Genomic DNA, 12,652 nt, shown 5'->3' with positions numbered 1-12,652 from the left:
CACAAATACATGATAGTCAAGGAATAAGTACGTGTTTGGATTAGACAAACGACGGGCATGGCCAGTTCTCCGACTCTCGTAATTTTTGAGCACCCACTTAGATTTCATTTATATCTTACGGGATTCATGAAGAGATGAACTTGGGACTGTAGTCTTCTACCCCAAATAAAAAAAAAAAAAACTTGGGACTGTAGTCCTTAGAAAAAGAATTTGTGTAGCCTCTATCGATGAAAGACTTGTAATGAAGCAGGAAAAGAACCTTTGAATAATCTCATACTGGTACACGACAATATTCTGGTATTGACCTACAGTATACATCTGAGAGTTGTTTTCCTCGGGTGTTCCTCTAGTTCCTCATTGTCTGGCTGTGATGCACCTACAAGTGGGTGCAATACTCTTAATAGTCCAATTAGTCGGGTTGGCATGTTCTGATGTTAGGAGTAACCCAATTGACCCAGATTTCTCCCTCTAGAAACCCTACATACTCTTCCCTCCCGCCCTGTCTCCCCCTCTCCTCTGCCTTAGCGACCAATTCGCGCTGAACTCGAGGTGACATCACATCGCCACCGCCGTCTCACCTTGCCGCCATCTCCCACTTCCTATCGATGTCCATCTCTCTCTCTCTCTCTCTCTCTCTCTTGAGGCCATAGCAACGATAAAAGTCGTGACGAGAGAGAGGGGAGGGCGACGAGAAAAGAAGGAAAGAAAGAAAAAAATGGGAAGAGAAGAGAAAGAGAATAAAGGGGGGAATAGATCCGAGCCGCCTTCGTAGCAAAATGTCAATTTTCCTAGGTAAATTTAGTAGATTAGAGGATCCCTTCCAACATTAATCTAGGAAATTTCGTAGAAACTTTTAGTGAATGTAGACGCACACGCACACAAACAGTCAACAAACCCTACTAAAAATTCTAGTTCTAGTTTTACAAGATGCATGCACATGCCTCGTGCGACGGGTCATTCTTGGACTCTAATCAAAAGGGGCACGAGCATGCTCTTATAGACCGAATTTTCTAAGCCATCCCAACGGACTTGCTAAGTTAAAATATACGCACATAGCACCGAGAGATCATCACGGCGGCAGATTTATCAACGAAAGAGAAAAGGCAGTTTGGCATTGCTTCCGATAAAATTTCGATGAAGTGATCCTCTAAATCGATATCTAATTTTTTCTAGATTAAATCTTGAATTGGTCAACTTTTGGGGAGGAGAGGTAGCACCTCCGGAATCTCTTGATTATTTATTTATTTATTCAATTTGTTTATTTTAAGCTAAAAGCATCTCTCAAACTTGATCGTCAGCTGAATTAAGAAGACCGAAATCATTTGTTTCAATCATGGTGCATCATTGCACATGTAATGATGGGGGAGGGCTCTATTTATTATTTTCTTTTTTTGGTGAACGAGAATATGCCGGAGCATGCCCTTGTTAGCTTACGTCGATTTGGGGTCTTACGGAGCCTCCGTGGTGGAGGACCTACAACGATTATACTTCGGGGGAAATTGGCCCAACAATCCACCGCCGATGTCATCCCCCACTTTAATCGTTAACAACATAGGGTTTCGAACTCTCGACCTCCATGCGCTGGAATGAGAGATCTCAACCAACTGCTGCTGCCCACGGATGGTTAGACATTGATCAAATTAAGCTTGTGGGATATCTAAAAGAGCGACAACTTTTCTATTTTTCCTCACCTTGGTTTCATAAGCTTGTGGGATCAAATTAATGTTTCTCTTCATGCCACAGGCATGCCCTTTGGACTTTACTGCTGATATATGTGGTGGAGCTCGAGTCGTCTTTAGCATGCCGCTTGAGTATATCTGCATGTGTTTTTAACTTGTTCATTCGATCTCGTTAGGGTTTCTCACACGTTGAACGATAGGACATCACCTAGATTTGTTCCACACGTGTTTTCTTTCATCAACTTTGGTTTACTTGGGACACGAGATTGTTAAAAAGCAATGGGTTTTGGTGAATTAGTAGGGTACAATGTCACCCATGAGGCCAACTCCATTTACGTCATAAATTGCGAGAGAACATGCGGGACGGTGCTTTTGAGAGAGAGAGAGCCCTAGGAAACAACAAATTTACTTCTTGGACAAATGGTGTAATAAATCTTCTTCTTGGACAAATGGTGTAATAAATCTTCTTCTTGGACAAGTGGTGTAATAAATCTTTGACCTTTCCTAGCGTGAGATTATTATATTATCCTAGAAGTTGGTGTAGATAGCCAAATTGTTTTTTTTTGAGCAATTATCAGGTAAAGTTACTATATATTTGCTAAACTTTTTGGACCGTCAGATCTGATAAGATCCAAATGAGATGAAATGGTTCAAATTTGGTTCAGGTGTAATTCATGCATCTCTTGCTTTTCTTTCATACATAAAAGGGTGAGTTTGCCATTCTAGGGAAAAGATAAATCTTACCGGACTGTATGCAAACTGATTTAGGTCTGGGCCACCTGCAGAAACTAAATCTTTAGACTTAATTGGTTCATAAAGTTTGTTTGATGTTCCACGGACCTGCAGATAGTTAGGGCGTGCATGGTAACACTCCAAAAGTGTTTCCGGAACACTTCTGTACGGAAAGTGTTTAGGAACAAAAAGGAAAGTAAACGCGTTTGGTTGCGTTTTTGTTCCTTTTTTTTTTTTGTTTCGGAATGAAATAGGAACAGAAAAAGAAACAAAAAATTGTTTCTTTTGAAAAGAAACACTTCTTCGACGGAACAAAAGAACAAAAACGAAAGAAACAAAAGAACAAATTCGGAACAAAGCGAAGAAGAACTCTTCGTGCGTGCTCGTCGTCGCTCCTCTGTTTGAAGCTTCGTTCTTCCGTTTCGGCGTGTCTTCCATCTCTCCGGCGGCTCCCACTCGGCTAACTCTCGGCGACTCCTCACTCCGGCGACTCAGTGCGTTCCGGTCGGCGTTGCTCTCCGTTCGGCCCTCCTCCTCCGGTTAGCGTCGCTCCCCCTTCGGCGCTCCTTCTCCTGGGTCGGCACTTTGCTCCCCCTTCGCGGCGAGCCGTCCCTCGAGCGAGCGTTGCTCGGCCAGATCCGCCGCGCCGAAGGGGGAGCAACGCTCGCTCGAGCTGCGGCTCGTCATTGCCTCCCGCTCGCTCGCTCGAGCTGCCGCGAGCTCGAGTTCTTTTGCCTCGAGCCGCTGCGAGCTCGAGTTGCGTTTCTTTGGAGCGTAGCTCGAGCGAGCTGCGGCTCGACTCCGGCCCGAGTTTGGAGCTGCTCGGAGCAAAGAGCTGCGGCAGCTCGAGCCGCGTGAGCTCGAGCTGCATTTCTTGGGAGAGTAGCTCGAGCGAGCCGCAGCTCTTTGCTCTCGAGCTTCTTCTTTGCGGCTCAGTTTCTCCACTGGCCGCTCGGCGGCTCGAGCAGCTGCTGCAGCAGCTCTAGAGAGGTGGACAGGGGCTGGTGATTTTGAATGAATAGGCTGGTGATGTGGTTTCCTTCGATTGTTATTTTGTTGCTCATGGTGATGTGGAATGGACAGGCTGGTGAAGCACGTGGCGAGGGCGTTGAAGGATGATTTCACCACCAAGGGGGAGATTTAGCTGAAGTCGGGGTGCAGCGTGGTTGTGCGGTATCGTAAGAAGGTATAACCAAGGGTAATGCTGCCTTGTGTTGGCTGAATTTCATGGTGCATTCTATATGTAGCATTATTATGTACTTGTTGTAGCGAAAATGCAACTTATGAACAAATCAAACGAAATGTAGACAAATTGTTTTGTCGTTTACCAAATGTGTTTATGTTCTTTTTCTATTCTAAGAACATAAATTGATTGGCTAACGATTCTAAACATGTTTACATTCTTTTTTATTCTAAGAACGCTTTTTTTTTTTACACTTACCAAACGCGTTCTTTTGTTTTAAAGCTGCTTAGGAACAGAAACACTTTTTTTTTCTGTTCTGGGGACAGAAAAAAGTAAATGAAACCATGCGCACCCTTAATCTCTGCTCTTGTGTCTGCGAGTTTTATGGGAAAAGTTGGCATGATAGTTGGCCTTTTATGACGTTCACATTGTGTGCTCTTTTACTTTTGGCCCACTGTTTATATTCTGTTCATTTTTGAAAGATCGGATTTGACGAAGTAGACTCGACAGCAAAAGCACATACGCATGTCTCTCTTATGACGGTTGGGTCAAGTTGACCTTAATTTTGCAATACATGTACAAGCTAATTTAAATAGATCGAAAGTTGATCCTTTCGAAATTTGGCTCTATAAGCTCTCGACTTATCCTGTGTGCTCGAGTAGGCTTGCACCAATCAATCCTTTACACATCCGTCATCTGTCGCCTGTCGTATTCACTGTACCCACATATTTTATAGGTTATCGGGAGGTGGAGAGGAGAAAACAAAACTCAGACAAGCCTTAGAACATACATATTTTCGGGTTCATTTTGACCATGTGGAGTACGCATTCAGACTTGGTTTTCGTATACACGTGGCAAAACCCCAGTTCCTCATCTTCCTCTACAAACGAAGCACATAATTGAAGAAAGAGATTGGTCTGTTCACACAAGGTTTTGTGACCTATCGAAAAAAAAAAAAAAATACTATTAACAAGGAAATGGCATCAAGTTCTTGGAAGACATCGATGCTTGTATAATAGAGATTGGCATTTAGCAGTTTCAATTTTGGATGAATTGAAAGCTACACACATCAACTGAGCAATTAGATATCCAGATTAGTCGTCGCACTTTTTATTCTTCTCTCTTTTTGTTTAGGTCTGTGATCCTTCGTGTAAATTTCTCCAAAGACTAAGTAAGTAACTTTATTAGTTATATTTCTCCTCTTAAATATAGAGGAATCCAATCCACATAATAAAGTTATGGGACCAAAAAAAGAAGCAATTAAAAATAAATCTCACGCAACCTCTTGGAACTAGGATTCTCCCAACATGGGTTCGATTTTGTCCGTTATGTTATGCAAAGTGCATTGAGCTTTTTTGTTTTGTTTTGTTTTGTTTTTGTTGGCAACCCAGGGCAACATTATATGAACCCTTGGAAGGGAACTGGCACAACAGTCCGCCATAATCTCTTCCTAAATCTTAGTTTTTTAGGGCAAGAATCCTATCGGACCTCGAGTTAAAAGTATGAGAACGCCCTTATTATCAAGTCAATCCCAAGGCAGATAAAGTGCGCCGAACTTAATCATGCCAGAGAGCAATAGAGGATGTTAGATATGCATATAATTTTCAGGACAATTATCTATGTAAATTGAGCCTCTGTTGGTTGATGTAGCTGCAACAAAAGGAAACATTTTCATGCAATGTGGTCACCCGAAGACTTTGGTTCACATGGATTAAGCTTGTGCAAGTGTACTAAAATAATACACTCGTTGCATTATTTGAGTAATGAAACATGTCAATGATAGGGCAATTAGAATTCAATATATTTTTGTGGGTTTATAGATAATAATGAAGGAGTACAATTTATTTAGGGATTAGGTGGTGTCGGAGTGAGTTTTCAAACACACAGTTTAGTCTACCTTCCTAAACGATTTTAAGGTAGCATGGACTGATATTGGCCCTGTGCATTCAAGACTTTAGTCTCAAAAGTGCTTCTAGTAAGGTTTGGACCTGAGATCACAATGAGAGGAGCGGACTCCCTTACAATCCCTTACAATCTAAGCCAACACCTTATCAATGAATTTCTAATGCATGTAGGCCTTTGTCACTCAATTTTTAATATACTACAATTGGACTCGGTGATGCCATGAAAAAAAAGAGAGTCTAAGTTTCGTGTGTGACACGTTTTTGGGCGAATGTATCACTTCAACATTATTGCCTTTCTTTAAATGATTGTTTTAGTTGAAATTTACTTGTATATAATTAATATTAAAAGATTGTCTAACATCACTTACTAGGTTATATATTCTCTTTATATTAACGTGGTCTCCCTCCACTTAATAGTTTAAGTTTTTAGCTTGAACTTTTTAACAATTAAAATTAGGATCAATAGTATCTTCTACCAATAATAACATAGTATTCCAATTTCTCATCATTCTAGTTTTCATATGATAAATAGATTTTGAAAAATGTTATAAGTCATTACAATTTGGATTTCATTCAAAATATCTTTAAAGGATCATGAATAAAATAAAAATGAAGACAAAAAGAGGTACCTTAATGAATTGACTTGAAATATAAAAGAAATGAAAAGTACTCTTCGATGCTTCAAAGATAAGTTGGAAATCTAAAAAATTCTTTGACTAGGTTTTAAAATAATAAAATAAAGAGGAAAAAAAAAGCTATATCAAAATCTGTGTTTATTCGGCAAGACAAGGAAAGAGACATTTTTGCAAAAAAGAAGAAGAGAAAAACCAAAAATAGAAAAATAGAAATATTGGAGGCACTAGAGCTGGAACTCGAACCCTCAATCTACGGCCTGAGTATGCCATACATCTAGTGGGAGATTCGCTAGTTTGTGAGGCTACACAACCATTCAAGAATTGACACGTGCTATTTTGTGATGAGTGCCCATGGATTTCTTATCAATGTATTTGAAGGTATCTGTCACCTATTGTAGTTGCGGTGTTGACATTATTACCCTTGGCTAGACTTTGGATTGATAAATTATAAAATTGATTGCAAAGTGTTATAAAAACACTTGTTAAGTAATCGATTAGGGCAGCTTGGTAACTTTCAATGCATTGACTATTGTCCTTGTACTTTCAAAATCAAAGCTTTCACAATTGAATAATTTCACATTAAGCATATTTAACAAGTGTTCCGAAGGTACTCACAATAGGACTAATGACGAGATTAGTATTATTGACGCAGAGGAAGTTATACTTGGAAATTATTCCAAAAGATAGTGTTTAATTTGAATAAAGAAGTGTAGATTACAATATTTTAGGCACCTATTTATAAGAAGGTCGCCATTTAGAAAATAACCAAATAACTGAAATCGAATAACAAAATTAAGGAAAATATATTGATAAAAGGAAAGTTATTAAAACACAACTAGAAAATCTGCAAGCGCGTCTGAAATCTATAAAATCTCGGAAATCAATGGAAACACGTGAATCAAATATTGTATCTCATTTTGTTTGTGCACTTCTCTCGAAGATCACGCATATTGTTATACATCAACTATCTAGGAAGTTCATTTTGATTTGATTTTTTACGCATAACTGTGCAAGCGGACGAAATTTGCGACATCTCGAAAATCAAGGGAAATGCATGAATCAAATATGATCTCGTTCATGCAATGTTTCCATCGCCCGCTCTTATAACGTTCCAATGTTTCCATAAAAGTATTTGAATGTTGTTTTACATCAACTATCTATGGAAGTTCATTTTGATTTGAATCACAATTTTTATAAGCATAAGTAGGGAAAGTTATCAAAACACAACTAGAAAATCTGCAAGCGCGTCTGAAATCTGTGACATCTTGGAAATCAAGGGAAACGCGTGAATCAAATATTGTATCCCATTTGTAATCTCGAAGATCATGCAATCCTTTTTGATTTGTGGGATCGCTCTACACTCCAATGTTTCCATAAAGGCATTTGCATGTTGTTCTACATTTGAATCACAAATTTTATAGGCATAACTAGGCCACCACACTAATATTATCTTTGGACAAGGCTAGGCTAATTTGTCCCTAAAATTTTCAAAAATAAAAATATGTGAAATTTCAAATTGTAAAAAATTAAAATTAGGAAATATGTGGTCATATAAAAAAAAAAAAAAAAAACTCATGAAGGCTTAGAAAATTTAAAATAAAGAATCAAATTGGTTGAGATCACTAAAAGTTAAACTCAACACTTATCACCTTTAAACATCACGATGCCAAACTCTGAATTACTCCTCAAACCGTGCTTCAAGTAGCTCAGACCGAACTGAATGGATTAGGTCTGGGTTGGAGTCCAATAAAGCCAAACTTTAGCCTATTCAGATAGAGCAAAAAATAAAATAAAAATAAAAATCGGCCGTATTATAGTCGCTTAAATTTTACCAGGTCTTCGACCAAAAAAAAAAAAATTTTTTTACCAGGTCACCCTCTTATTGAGTAAATTAAATCTTATTGTATTTTTCTAAATGAATCATTGAACGATTCCGATGGTTGGATTCCGTCCGTGGATCATTTTGGTTTTGGGATAGCGATTGCCCCAAGTGATCGATTTCGGCGCCGGTCCACCCGCTCCTTGCTTCCGAAGAGAACACTTCCACAAAAGGACACATAATAATATTATCAATAATGATATAATAATAAAATAATAATAAAAAGAAGAGAAAAAATAAAAAAATAGTCAATTTATTCTATTTTAAAAAAAAATTGTAAAAATTCACTGCGCCGGTTAAACTTAAAACATTATTTGGCCAGGGCAAGACAAGAACGAAAACGGAACGGACGAGAAATCAAATGTAAGGAAGGTAAACAAAATAACGACCGCTCTGTCCGTCCGGGATGCAGAGCCTCCCTGCGCTGCGCAGCGGCCAGTCGTTATAAATTGCAACCGTCTTCCTGCGGATTTCCCTCGTCCTCGTCCTCGTCCTCCTCCTCCTCCTCTCCGTCGCCGCTTCTTCTTCATCTCCTCTGTTTCTCTCTCTCTCTCTCTTTCTCTGTCTCTTTCGTTTCGTTTCGTCTCGTCTCAAGGGAAGAAGCTTTCCCATCTTTCTTTCCTCCTCATCCTCTTTCTTTTGTTGTTGTTCTTGTCGTATCGTGTTCTTCATTGCCCTTCTTCCCTTTTTGTCCGTTTGTGGTTCTTGGGGGATTTGAACCGGTCCGAGAAAGACAGAGCATGAGAACTCTGCCCGTTCAAATCTTTCGCTCGTTGCCCAAAAGCAGGCGTCCATAAAGAACGAAATCTGGATCACGCGGACTGAGTTCACAACGAGCGCTTCGTCGACTTTGAAGGATTCCCGAGGATTTTTTTCGTCTCCTTCCCCGTTCGTTTCTTCTATTTCTGCGGGTCTGTGATTCGGAAAGCACGGCTTTGAGGGCTCCCGGTTCTTGTGGCCTCCCTCTTCTCGCTGTTCTTCCGCATTGGGGCGAAACAGGGGCGAAACCCTGAAAGGAAAACGAAAACTTGGTACTTTCTGCGCGCTGTTTCCATCGATTACTTTCCGTTTTCTGTTATTTGGGTTTATTGGTTTGTGCGGGTTTCGATTGGTCCCGGTTGCTTTGGCTTCATATCTCGAGATTTTTTGCGGCTGCTTGTTTGGTGAAGTGCTGTAGTGAATTGACCCTCGTTTTTTCTTGAAGCTTTTGCGCCGCGCGAACATGTCAACAATGCTGGCTCGAATAGGCCGAGACCGACAGCGTTACGAGAACAACTTGCGGCTTGTTTCTGGGTACGCAGATGTTTCCCATTTGCTGCTGCAACCCTCTCTTCTTTGGTCTGTCGACATGGACAGCTCGCCTGATTTTCTGATGTGCGATCGTTTTTTTTTTTTTTTTTTTTGAATATATTCTCGTTTTGTGTGATAGAAAGTTTCAAATTGAAATTTCCTTGAAGTTTCTGAGAAAATTCAGAGCGTGTCCTAATGAAAAGCATATAGCTCTACAGTAACTTCTTATGGTATGATGGGTCAGTCGTATGATGTATAAAACTTGGATTCCAATATTCACCTGAACAAAAAGGGCGAGAGAAAAGGCAGGGTGACACACCTGCTCCTTATCTACTAAAGTAATTTCATCAAGAAAGGTATTATCGTTGACTTACGCACGCTTGCAAATTCTCTGTGCGTGTATCGCATCTGTAGATAGTTTTTTGTCTTATATGTGGAATACAAGGATCGAAAAGTCTCTGCCCATCACAGACATGTTTAAGAAGAGGGCAAACAGGAAATGCAGATCTTCACCGTCTTTCTTTATCGATAGACACGATATATGGGGGCAGACAGGGACATAAACTTGACTTTTAGCGTTTGAGTTTCATTTTTTACTGCATCAATAATTGTTTCCTCAATTTGTTTATCTTGGTTATCGCTTTCAAAGGTCTGTTCATCCTCACACTTGCGGCTTTTGGAAATAACCGATGTCTAGGCATTCCACATGCACTGACACCGACTTTTTATGACAACATGCTATGCAGTGACTCTACATTATATAGATAGGGACGTGCAGTGCGTTCACATCTGGGGGAGGCGCTATTCGGCCAATGGGTTCACTAGCATGATTTCTTTTTGGGAAGGACAAGGAAAAAACTGATAAAGCATAGGACATTGAAGCAATTTGTGCAAGTTTACATTGGATTACATGCATTCTTGAGTTGTAGAGACTAAAGAAGATGGTTTTTCCCCAGTAGTTACGAAAGTAAAGTACATCAGAAATAGGAAATTGAGTCTCACAGGATATAAAGACCAGCTAGTGACGCAATTTCCTGTAGACAAAAGTTATCACATTTCTGGGGGGTGCACTAATGGCTTTTGTGGACTCAATTATCTAAAGTTTTAAAGACATGGATCCATACTATCTTGTAAGCTAAGATGTCAGGGTTCATAGCACACTACACCATGACTGTTTTGTTTTCCTTTCTTGTTAAGCAGAAGAGCCTTGAGATCTGTCATTAGAATCGATCGTGTTTTATAATGGCAGTTAGAATTAGGTGCCTGGCTTTTAATTTTGAAAGATAATGTAAGTTCTGTTCATCTGGAGCAAGTTACTTGATCTGTTTGATTCCCATAATTCTTCCATTAGTAGATCATCGTTTATCATTGGTTGCAAGAGATCTCGTGATTTCAAAGTTCTCGTTTGTACTTTTATTAACATGATGCCTAATCCGTGCAAGTTAATGCTTTAAAACTCAGCATCCATTGGAAAGTGATGCTTATCGATAAATATGTGTAACAGATGCATTCCCTACCGCTTCGCAAAAGGAAATGACTCTGAGACAGATAACTTGGAAAGCAGAATTGAAGTCCTTATGATCTCATCACCAAATCGTGATGACCTAGTCTTTCCAAAGGTATAATATGTCTCGAGACATCAGTACTCATTTTTTTTTTTTTTTTTTTTTCTTCTGTTAAGAGATATTTGCTTTTTACTTTCAGGGGGGATGGGAGGATGATGAAACCATTGAAGAAGCTGCATGTCGTGAAGCTTTAGAAGAAGCAGGAGTAAGAGGAAAGCTCAATGTAAGTTTTTTTCGTGTTTTGGATCTTCTTCTTCATATGGAAAAGTTTGAGAAGCCTGGCAGTCGCCCTATAAAAAGTCAAAAGCTGGAAAGAACTATTTAAATTAGGCCTTTTCATCTAATATGCCACAAAATGTATCTGATGTGAAATCTTCATTTGCGGGCAGTTCTACCAAATCAGATGTATGGTTGCTTTAACTGTATTGTAAGAGCTCATCATGAGTACTCAGTAGTTACTGGGGCGTGTTTCTACCTTGTACTATCTGAGGTGTCACTAATATTTCTCATTGTTCAGGAGAAACCATTGGGGGTTTGGGAATTCCGAAGTAAGAGCAGACAGGACATGTGCAGTCTAGAAGGAGGCTGCAAAGGTTATATGTTTGCGTTGGAGGTCACTGAGGAGCTAGAGACTTGGCCAGAGCGCGAAAATCATGATAGGAGATGGGTGAGTGTTTCTTGGAAACTCATACTTTCATATCTAAATCAAAGGATCAAACTTAGGATGTTTGAATATCTTGGTTCAAGTTGGGGATATAATTGGTTGAAGATTCTAATGGAAATTGCCTTCTCCACTCGTCTCAAAACTTGTTGACCAAGCCATATATCTCTTTCTTATTGACTGCAATCCCCTTGTTGACCGACATTATGCAATCACAAAGATCAAGCTTCATGTTCACGTTGCTTCTTTTTTGGAGCCTTTGACTCAGTTATTAATGGTAATCCACAGCTATCTGTAAAAGAAGCATTTGAACTCTGCCGCTATGAGTGGATGCGCAGAGCACTGGAGAATTTCCTGAACACGTTTGAAGAAAATTGGAAACAGAAATTTGAGGCGACTGAAGAGTTGATTGAGTCGCCTCCCCCGACCGTCTCGGATTGCCAAATCATCACGCCCAACTTGTGTATAGATCACCCTAATAGCGCCCAACGCCATGGTATGACATTCTCTTGGCTTGTTCCAATAAGGGCTTACCGTTGTCTTGAATGATGCCAATATGTCTCTGGACTAGTTTTTATTAATTTGTGGGTTCTAAATTATTAGCTAACCTGCTCGGGTTGGGGTTTCATTTGTGTATTAGGTTCTCGTGTGTGTTCTAGATCATAGTGTGCCGAGTTTGTCCTTCCAAATGTGAAAAGGATAACGATTTTGTGAAGGTATAGACTGTTGGCACTCTTTTTCTAGATTAATCAAGAAAAGTGTACATTTCTTCAATTCTTATCTGTTTTCTGATGCTGAAGACACATTGGACTCATATTTTCTGGCATGCTGAAGCTTGACCTGGCTTTGTTTTTCTAGTCTCATAGTTAGATGTTTGGATGAGCTACGGTTGATTGATTTGTTTTTACTTGTTTTCGCTTTCACTCTGATACTCTGTCAGTCGCAATCATCCCTGCCAAGGACCACCTTGCCACCGGTTTAAACAGACAAAAATGTACTTTAATCCTCAGTAGAATGATAAGTAAACCCAGTTTAAGTTCACCTATAGGGTCAAACATCCTCTTGATCTATTCAGTCAAGAAACTTAATCGGAGTTGAAAGCTAATGTTAGGAGGAGATTTTAT

At 39.7% G+C, this 12,652-nt stretch overlaps 1 protein-coding gene across 1 annotated transcript; it reads left to right on the top strand.

Moving 5' to 3' along the window:
• The first annotated feature begins 8,365 nt into the window (after window positions 1-8,365).
• LOC104453518 (nudix hydrolase 12, mitochondrial) lies at window positions 8,366-12,383 on the top strand. The gene is made up of 6 exons (XM_010068093.3): window positions 8,366-9,043; window positions 9,217-9,305; window positions 10,807-10,921; window positions 11,007-11,090; window positions 11,385-11,534; window positions 11,817-12,383. The coding sequence occupies exons 2-6, from the start codon at window positions 9,235-9,237 to the stop codon at window positions 12,075-12,077; spliced, it is 681 nt and encodes a 226-aa protein (XP_010066395.2). The 5' UTR covers window positions 8,366-9,043; window positions 9,217-9,234; the 3' UTR covers window positions 12,078-12,383.
• Window positions 12,384-12,652: the final 269 nt, after the last annotated feature.

Source organism: Eucalyptus grandis, chromosome 7, assembly GCF_016545825.1.
Source record: "Eucalyptus grandis isolate ANBG69807.140 chromosome 7, ASM1654582v1, whole genome shotgun sequence".
NCBI classification, from domain to species: domain Eukaryota; kingdom Viridiplantae; phylum Streptophyta; class Magnoliopsida; order Myrtales; family Myrtaceae; genus Eucalyptus; species Eucalyptus grandis.
The sequence above is the reverse complement of the archived record's forward strand: the minus strand, read 5'-3'. Positions and strand labels throughout refer to the sequence as shown.